The sequence below is a fragment of the Leucoraja erinacea genome, chromosome 20 (assembly GCF_028641065.1).
Source record: "Leucoraja erinacea ecotype New England chromosome 20, Leri_hhj_1, whole genome shotgun sequence".
In the NCBI taxonomy this organism is placed as follows: domain Eukaryota; kingdom Metazoa; phylum Chordata; class Chondrichthyes; order Rajiformes; family Rajidae; genus Leucoraja; species Leucoraja erinaceus.
Genome location: NC_073396.1, coordinates 36734373 through 36744610, shown reverse-complemented (window position 1 = coordinate 36744610; position 10238 = coordinate 36734373). Strand labels below are relative to the sequence as shown.

Sequence of the window (10238 nt, the reverse complement as noted above, 5' to 3'; positions counted from 1 at the left end):
TGTGTCTAAATGGCAGAGATGCTTGTGGTAATGCAATGAATCAGAATTGATCACTTTACTAGTTGCGGTCTCGAAAACAATAAGAATTACAAAGCATTTTTCATGTTAGTCATCAATTACTTTACTCTGAATTCTAGTCTGCACTGATTATATTTTATCATTACTGGTCTGCATGTTATAGTGATGCTGTAAAACAGGAGACTAGCCAGTGGCTTTGTGGTACGTATGGGTGGAAGAAAATGGATAATGCCCTGTTGATTTTTTGTGAAGCTCATCCCACAATAATGTAGAATGGCTAGCTTCACTTCCAGAATTAAAATAGTACAAAATACTTTTCAAAATGTTATTTTGTCCAAATTATTTTGAATTTTAAAATGACAATTCCTGCCATATTTCCTTTTTTCGCTGTATGGTGCCTGGACCAGAGCTTTCGCCACAAAAATTGTTCTCTAAAGCTATCGAAATAAAATAGTAGACATTCACTGTATTGTGGAAGATCGCCATTGCAACGGATCCGTGGCAGTTGTACAATGTGATCCAGTAAACACCTACTTCCTCGCTACATGTTTGTGGCCTCGTCGGATGTTCATCCAAATATTTAATGAATGTGCTGAGAGTTTCAGCCTCCACCTACCTTCCAGGAAGTGGGTTCCAGCCACCTACCACCCACTGTGGAAACAAATTGCCTTAAAATTATGCCAACTCGATGGTACAGTGGTGTAGAGAAAGAGATGGCTGCCTTACAGCGCTTGCAGTGCCAGAGACTACGGCTGCTCTCTGTACGGAGTTTGTACGTTCTCCCCGTGACAGCGTGGGTTTCCTCCCACACTCCAAAGATATCAGGTTTGTAGGTTAATTGATATAATTGTAAATTGTCCCTGGTATGTGTAGTTTAGAGATACAGCGTGGAAACAGGCCCTGCAGCCCACTGGGTCCGCGCCAACCAGCTCATTAACACTATCCTACCCCCATTAGGGACAATGTTTACATTTACCAAACCAATTAACCTACAAACTTGTACGTCTTTGGAGCGTGGGAGGAAACCGAAGATCACGGAGAAAACCCACGCAGGTCACGGGGCAAATGTACAAACTCTGTACAGACAGCACCCGTAGTCAGGATCGAACCTGCGTCTCCGGTGCTGCATTCACTGTAAGGCAGCAACTCTACAGCTGCGCCACCGTGACCGCCCTGTAGGGTCGTGTTAATGTGTGGAGATTGCTGGTCGTTGCGGACTCGGTGAGATGAAGTGCCTGTTTCCGTGCTGTATTTCTAAACTAAACTAAACTAGTTATTTGCATTTCTGGAGATGGAAAGAAGCCCCTTCTCTTAATCTTTCCTGAGTCTTTCATAAACAATTTTACAAATTTCCATTTAATATTTCCTGGGCCTCTTTTCCAAAGAACGCAATCTGAACCAAACCAGTGCACTTTGTTTGCTTTTATCCTTCTAGTTGGATTTTAAAAGATAAGAAATTGGTGTCCTTTTCTTTGCTGCAGAATCTAAATGGGAAATTTGAATCCAATTGCCATTGTTTGCAAGTTACAACAAATCAGATCCTATTATGTCAAGCCCCCAATTTATAAAGACAGGATATTAAGTTAAAATGTATCCTTTTTGTCTGTAACATGCTCTGTGGTGACTTATATGCATTGAACATTTCAGTAGGCAAATTCAACATGCATATGCTGACTTTGCATACAGCAGGAAAAACAATACTTTGTCTCTTTTAGATGGGTGCTGTGAATGCCACAAGATATGGCTTTCAATGTTCCAATTAGTGCATCTGCTGAGGAAATTACACAGAAACATTAGACCTAAAACCATTGCCAAACAATATTGCATCTCTCTCTCTTTCTCTTCTCAGCCTCTTGTTTCCAAGTCAAAATGAAATGTAATTTGGTCACCATGCTATGTTGGCTAAAGCACATTTTAATTAAGGTCATATGGTCATAACGTCTGAAGGGATAGGAGTAGAATTAGGCCATTCGGCCCAACAAGTCTACTCTGCCATTGAATTATGGTTGATCTAGCTCTCCCTTCTAACCCCATAACCTCTGACATCAATTAAGCCTGCACAATGCAAGATATCGTGCCCACTGATATTTTAGTCACAACAAACTCAGATCATAATTTATGCTGGTATTTGGCTCAGAGGGATTTTTGCCAGCTCAGCATTACTCAGCAGCAATAATGGGAAGGCTCTGTGGAAACTGACCTTGGCATATTTTTTTTATTGTGTGCTAACATCCTTCAATCTCCCAAGGACAAATGTACAATTTTTGCATCTGCCAAGCTGGAATAGTCCCCAGGGGAGAAAGAATGCAGACATTTGAGGAAAATTGTTGATTTAAGGCTTTTAAAGTGGGCTTTGAATTTTGAGCATGGAAATGTAAAACTGGTTCACATTAAATGGTTAGTGCTGAGTTATTCATGTTACAATACAAGAAAGATGGGACTAATAAGTCTATTTTTTTCATACATTTTACAGATATGCCGCAGTTTATATTGGTTGGCTGCAATTTCCAAAACCAAAATGGAAGATACAAATTCTAATATATTTATAAAATTTAATCCATGAATGCTAATTTTTAAATCTGAAAACCATAATTGAAATTTAGATCAAAATATGTTATCTTTGCCACACTGTTATCTATTCAAATTGTATTCTCATCTTGTTTATTAGCTGAACATGGATTTATAACATAAAGCAGCTGAGTGGAGACAAACAAGAAATACAAAGTTAAGGAAAACCAAAGGGATAGTGTGTGATACCACTGTGGGCCTGTTATTTAGCTGGAGATGCAAGTTCAAATCCAATCACCACACTTCAAGAGCCAAGAGTTGTTAATTGTCAGATGCACTAACAAAGGAACTTATTAAATTCCGACTTGCAGATACTTAACCATATAACCATATAACAATTACAGCACGGAAACAGGCCATCTCGGCCCTACAAGTCCGTGCCGAACAAATTTTTTTTTTTTCCCCTTAGTCCCACCTGCCTGCACTCATACCATAACCCTCCATTCCCTTCTCATCCATATGCCTATCCAATTTATTTTTAGATGATAGCAATGAACCTGCCTCCGCCACTTCCACTGGGAGCTCAGTCCACACCGCCACCACTCTCTGCGTAAAGAAGTTCCCCCTCATATTACCCCTAAACTTCTGTCCCTTAATTCTGAAGTCATGTCCTCTTGTTTGAATCTTCCCTATTCTCAAAGGGAAAAGCTTGTGCACATCAACTCTGTCTATCCCTCTCATCATTTAAAAGACCTCTATCAGGTGCCCCCCTTAACCTTCTGCGCTCCAGAGAATAAAGACCTAACTTATTCAACCTATCTCTGTAACTTAGTTGTTGATCAACCCAGGCAACTTTCTAGTAAATCTCCTCTGTACTCTCTCTTTTTTGTTGACATCCTTCCTATAAGTTAAGGAAAACCAAAGGGAATTGTACACCATACTCCAGATTTGGTCTCACCAATGCCACACTTCAAGTACAAGTTTTTAATTGTCATTACATAACCCAGCTTCTATCCGACTCAGATACTTCCATAACCAAATCATTTTAACACAACTGGACTAAAAGCCAGTAATGGTAACCACAAGGCAAAAACACCTTGTTCAATGATGACTTTCAGCAAAGGAAATCTGCAATCCTTATCTGATCCTTTCTTATGGTGCTCTAAACACGCAGAACTTACCCTACAAGCCATTCCATTCAGAGCCATTGTTACAGAGCTACAGAGCACAGAAACATGCCCATTAGTCCAACTCACCCATGCTGACCGTGGTGCCTTTCTTAGCAGGTCCCAATTGCCTGCATTTGTCCAATATCCTTCTAAAACGTTCCTATCGTGAATCTGCCTAAACGTCTTCAAAAATGTTGTAATTGCATTCATTTCGAACACTTGTTCCTTATACTCACCACCCTTTGCATGAAAAACCTGCCTCTCAGGTCCCCTTTAAATTGTTCTCCCTCATCTCAAACCTGTACTCTTTAGTTTTAAACTACATTACCCTGAAGTGGCTTAAACCATCCTTCCATAGTCATCCATCACTGTTCTTGCCTATAGCCTGCCTCCAAAGAGATTTGGAGAAACCACTATCTCCAATGAGAGTGGTTCAAGTAAGTGTTGACAAATAGAAAAGTGTCCATTTGATTTGAGGCTCCCATTCTGTGCTCATTTTGTATTGATTGAAATTATAATTTGCTTTTCTATTATACAACTGATGAACTCCTTCTTCAATCTCCATATAACGGTTGGAGTTATCAAGAATACACATTTGGGGTGAGGTTTTGTTTGTGAGAAAGTATAAAGCTTTAATGTATCGTGAGTATTCTAGGAATGATGGTTGAATTCACAGTAGAGAAAAAATTGCGGATGGACTTCCTGATGGACTTCTACTGGCCAGCATTTCCACCATCCAGTAAATCCAATGGTGGATTCAGATCCCAATGATTCATCATCCAAAATCATAACTTTCCTATCCAGCTGAAAAAGCTTAGGGAGATCCAGTCAGCTTTAATGTGCTTTTTCTTGTATTTTTTCTTACTATCAATGAGTTATATCTATCTGAAGGAGGGTCTCGACCCAAAACGTCATCCATTCCTTCTATCCAGAGATGCTGAGTTTTTCCAGGACCGTGTCTATCTACGGTGTAAACCAGTATCTGCAATTTCTTCCTACGCAGCTCTATCTACTGACCATGGCCATCACTGCTATTTACATTTCGATGGAGGAAGAGTAGCAGTAATCTTAGCCTTGGCATCTATTACCTCCGGCAGCTATTCGCCACAAGAGTCCGTGGGTGAAAGAAGCTCAAGACACTCCAAAGCATTCCTCCCCAATCTTTTAGCCAGGCTTTGGGCACCATACTTAATTTCTTCTTAGACTTCACAAATTTACCCAGCTATTGAAAGTTGAGAATGAAGATGAAAAGTAAGTCTTGAATTCACATGGCACAACTTACAATGTCAAAACTCGACAACTAATAAAGAATAATCAGCGCAGTAATATAGGACTAGAGGGGTCTCGACCCGAAACATCACCGATTCCTTCTGTCCACAGATGCTGCCTGTCCCGTTGAGTTACTCCAGCATTTTGTGTCTACCTTCAGTGTAAACCAGCAATTTCAGTTCCTCTCTACTGTAGCGGCACCTAGTGGCAGCTTGCGGCAATGCGAACCGTCGCAATTGGCTGGTGCCGTCACATGATCTCCGGTCTGTTTTCGTGGGCTATTGGTTCCTCAGTTGATCGAGCTCCACCCGTGTAGCAGGAGCTTCAAGATATATGGCTGACCCAGCACGCGGTTCTATTAAACTTCTTTTGTTTGTCGTTACAAATAAAGATTTATTTTACTCAACCTGCTCGTCTCACCAAAGTGGTGACCCCGCCTGTCCGATTGTGATTTCGGATCCCGACAATGAATGCCGCTGCAAAACCCGATGCCCAGCCCTCCCAGCAAAATGCTGTGGGCCTGCAACTGTCCTTTTCTGGGCGGTGCAGCCTCAAGTGTGGTTCGCCCACATTGAGGCCCAATTTGAGCTCTGCAACATCGTCGCGGATGCCACTCGCTATTTTTACGTGGTTGGGGCGCTCAGCCAGGAGACTGCTGACCTGATTGCTGTCTTACCTGCAGGATTCTGCCCACGATCGGGCAAGTACGAGGCCCTCAAGGCACTGCTGCTCCGAACTTCCGGGCTCAGCAGCCGCGATCGCGCATCGCCCACCTTCTCCATATGGATGGCCTCGGCGATCAGAAAATCGTCCGCGCCGATGAGCGAGATGCTCGCCCTGATGGATGGCCACCAGCCCTGCCTGCTTTTCGAACAGGCTTTCCTAGAGCAGATGCCTGACGACATCCGCCTGCTCCTTGCTGGTTCGGATTTCGCCGAACCCCTGCAGCTCGCTGAACGGGCCGACGGCCAGTGGCTCGCGAAGCAGCAAGATGGTGGATACAACTGGGTGTCCACGTCCTCGCACCAGCAACCTCGCAGAGACGTGCAGCCCTCCGCTGCCATCGCCGCACCACAGCCGCCTGCCGGAGACCATGGTAAGAGACAGTAGTGCTACTACCACCAATGCTGGGAACAGAGGTCTGCCAATGCCACGCCCCCTGCTCGTTTCCGGGAAGTGCCTCAGCCTATCGCCAGTAGAGGCAATCGCGGTCGGCCAGAATCATCGCCTCTATGTCCGGGATCACTGTTCCGGGCTTCGCTTCCTCGATGACTCTGGGGCTGTGGTGAGAGCATCCTCCCCCCGACTGCACTCGACACCCGCGCCGGTAAGCGTGGCTCCGTCCTGGCCGCCGTCAACAGTTGCTCCATTCGCATTTACGGCACTCGGACCCTTTCCCTCGTTCTCAACTCCCGCCCATACTCATGGACTTTCACCGTTGCGGACGTTTCCCAGCCTTTACTGGGCAATGATTTCCTGTTGGCCTTTTCGTTAATGCTGGACGTGTGGGGCCAGCACCTCGTGCCTCCGGAGTCCCCCAGGCCCACAACCCCATGGCCCGCGGCTCCTTCCAGCCTGCAGCTGGATGCGGTGGCTGATGGGGACGGTCCGTATACCTCCCTACTTGCCGAGTTCCCGGAGCTTCTGACCCACCCGTTTTCGCACAGCTGCTCTAAAGCACGGGGTGGTGCATCACATCCCAACCGCTGGTCCCCCATTGCATGCATGGGCGCGCAGGCTCCCGCCTGACAAGCTGCAGCTCATGAAGGAGGAGTTCCGCTAAATGGAGGTCACAGACCGCTCCCACCAGGAACACTGCGCACACCTACGGGGTTGTTCCTGCGGCTTCAGGGATCATGGGATTGTCAGTCAGCACCCTGCACGATAAGTGTCAGTTTGTCTTCGTCATGGTGCAGGAGTTGTTGGCATGGTAAATTTTTACCGCTCATCGGACCTGCAGCCTTTCTCTTCCAGTGCCTCGATTGGTAAGCGTGCAAATAGGGGGACTTCTGGGTTGGGATGACCACCGGCCGATACAGCTGCGGGGGGGCTTCAGGGAGAGCGCCCCGCTCACGCGGCAGTGAAGTAACGCGAGGCGGTTATGTGTGGCGCTCTGACAGCCCGTGGGCATCCCCGTTACACATGGTCCCCAAATCATCTGTGGGGTGGAGACCGTGTGAGGATTACTGACGCCAGAACGCTGTCACTACCCATATTCCGGATTTTACGGCCCATCTGGATGCTGCTACCTTCTTTTCCCAGGTGGACCTGGTGTGCGGCTACCACCAGATTCCCCTCCACCCTGATGATGTGCCCAAGTCCGTTATCATCACCCCATTTGGCCTTTTTGAATGACTGCGCATGTCGTTTGGCTTAAAGAATGCTGCACTGGCTTTCCAACGGCTCATGGACATGATGGGCCGGGGGTTAGATTTTGTTTTCATATCCCTGGATGATATTCTGGTCACCAGCCGCTCCCACCAGGAACACTGCGCACACCTACGGGTGTTGTTCCTGCGGCTTCAGGATCATGGGCTTGTAATCAACCCTGCCAAGTGTCAGTTTGGCCTTCGCTTAATTTCCTTCCTGGGGCACCACGTCACCTCGCAGGGCACGGCCCCGCTGCCCGATAAGGTGGAGACCATTCGGCAGTTCCCTCTGCCGCTCACCATCAAGGGGCTGCAGGAGTTTGTTGGCATGGTAAATTTTTATCATCGCTTCGTGCCGGCGGCAGCCTGAATCATGCGGCCTTTCTTTCAGTGCCTCGTCGGTAAGCCAAGGGACCTCTTGTGGGATGAGGCCGCAGCCGCTTGCATTTTTCAGCCGTTGCCTGTGACCTCCGGAGCGAAGCAACAGCGCTTTCGACCGCGAGCTCCTGACCCTTTATTTGGCTGTCCGCCATTTCCAATACTTGTGGTCCCTTCACGGACCACAAGCCCCTGATGTTCGCCTTTACCAAGGTGTCCGACCCCTGGTGCCGACCAGTTGTCTTGGGTGTTGCTGGGTATCCGCACGACCCCAAAGGCAGATTTGGACACGTCATCCGCTGAGCTCATGTACAGCTCCCCGCTGCGGGTACCCGGGGATTCCCTTCCTGCGGCACGAGGGCAGCAGGAGCCCACTTTGTCTGTGTTGGCAAACTTCTGGGAGAAAGTGGGTGGCCTGGCTCCTATCCTGGCCTCTCAGCATGGGGCTGCTCCGGTGTATGTAGCAATGTTACAAAATTTTGAGATTTAAAAAATCAAGTCTGCAATTTATCCCATTAGATAAAGCATAAAAAGAAGTTTAATTTGACACCTAATTCACTTTCATATCTTCAGTATTAAAAAGGTTATGGCCATTTTCATACTCGGAAATTAGCATCTTGTTCCCTATTGATTTTCCATTGACTTAACACAAAAGCTGTGATCAAGGATTGTCTAAAGCCCATAACTTTATTAAAAATTAAGAGAACTGAAAGAAATTTTCAGTTATTATAGATTAAAGTATTCTGAAACAAATTTTAAACAATCGTACTTGGATGACCTGAAATTAAAGCATATAATTAGTTAGTTACCCAATTGTAGCTAATTTCAAAATTCAATTACTAGATCTAAACATCGACATTAATTTATAGGCCAAATGGAAGGGATTTAGTGTTCAATTGCTGTAAATTAATGACCATTTAAATCAGCTTGCCAGTGGGATTCTGTGGAACGCGCTGGTTTAGAACGCTGCCATTGCGGTGAATTTGTACCCCGTGTCGGCATGAAAGATACTGTGGGATTGAATGGGCCCCCAAGTCAGCTACTCGCAACATAAAATTTTGTATAAAGGGATCTTAAGAAGCCCTTTTTAATGTAAAAATAAACAACCTACCTTGCCTTGTCCCCTACATGAGATCTGTCCCGTTGTCGGGATTCGCGGCTTTAGAGGATGATTTTTAATCTACTATAACAATTAAATAACACATTTTAGTTTAAAAATACCTGCAGCGATCGAATTTCGCAGCGATTTTTCGTCAGCAACTAAGTAGGCTGAACAACATCGATTTCAACAGCCTAGAGAAAATCGCGTTTTAAACCCGCCCCCCTCTCAAAGGCGCCAAAGTCGCGCACAAGGGCAGCGGCAGAACTGAAGCGCCGCTGAAGGTAAGTTTTGCAACATACCTAGTGTATGTGCCGCCAGAGCTTAAGAACTGTTTATTTGTGTTTCTCCGCAGGGACTTGCACCGGACTCTGCTACAGCGGGTTTATGAGGGTCCTTTCTGGGTGTTGCGCCCCAGCATTGTGTCGTTTCTTTTGGATGTCGGAGAGATCATTTCAGTCGCTCACCTCAAGCCCGCCCATCTGGATATCGATAGCGGTGGCTCAACCCCGGCGTAGAGGACATCCGCCTGTCGTCCCAGTTGCACCTGTTGTGCCTGTTTCTCCTGCATCTATAACATTTGCTGGCTCTGTTCCGCCAGTTCCGCCTGTACCGCCGGCTGTGCCCCTCGTTTCCACTCGGTCCGGTCACCTCATTCCATCTCCCGCTCGGTTCTTTACCTCGGGTTCTGGGGAGGGTCCTGTAGCGGCACCTAGTGGTGGCTTGAGGCAATGTGAACCCTCGCTATTGGCTGGCGCCATCACGTGATCGCGGGTGTGTTTTCGTGGGCTTTTGCTTCCTCAGTTGATCGAGCTCCACCCGTGTAACAGGAGCTTCAAGATATTTGGCTGACCCAGCACGCGGTTGTGTTATACTTCTTTTGTTTGTCGTTACAAATAAAGGTTTATTTTACTCAACCTGCTCGTCTCGTCAAACTACACAATTTTCACACAGTAGGCTCCCTCAAACAAAAAGGGAAAAATGACTCAATGACCAATGGCTACGTTGTCTGTTTCAGTGGTATTGAAAGGAATTTGAAGTGTGTGTTGAATTTATTTGACAGAGACTTAAGGGCCTGTCCCACCTGGGCGCCATTTGCACATCATTTATGCAGCATTTACGCGTCACGACGCACGCATGGTGCGCATTATGCACGCATCGTGTGTGGTGACGTAGGCAGTGACGTGCGGTCGCGCGCGGTGCCCCAGGATTTTGGGATGTACAAAATCTTCACGCGCCATCTGCGTGATGCGCAAATGACGCCCAAGTGGGGCAGGCGCTTTAGTTTGAAATGGCAGGGGCAATGTAGGCAACTGCACAAATGGCTCCGTTTTGTTGCTTCATGATATACATTGGAATTTCTTAGTGTATCAGATAGAAATGTAATAAATATCCCTAAAAACATTGTTGAAACTGACAACAACAACA

At 46.3% G+C, this 10238-nt stretch overlaps 1 protein-coding gene across 1 annotated transcript; it reads left to right on the top strand.

The window, feature by feature from the left end:
* The first annotated feature begins 5829 nt into the window (after positions 1-5829).
* On the top strand, positions 5830-9714 carry LOC129707104 (uncharacterized). Its single transcript, XM_055651894.1, has 2 exons — positions 5830-6060; positions 9166-9714. Exons 1-2 carry the CDS (start codon positions 5856-5858, stop codon positions 9576-9578), a joined length of 618 nt encoding a protein of 205 aa, XP_055507869.1. The 5' UTR covers positions 5830-5855; the 3' UTR covers positions 9579-9714.
* The last annotated feature ends 524 nt before the right edge of the window (positions 9715-10238 follow it).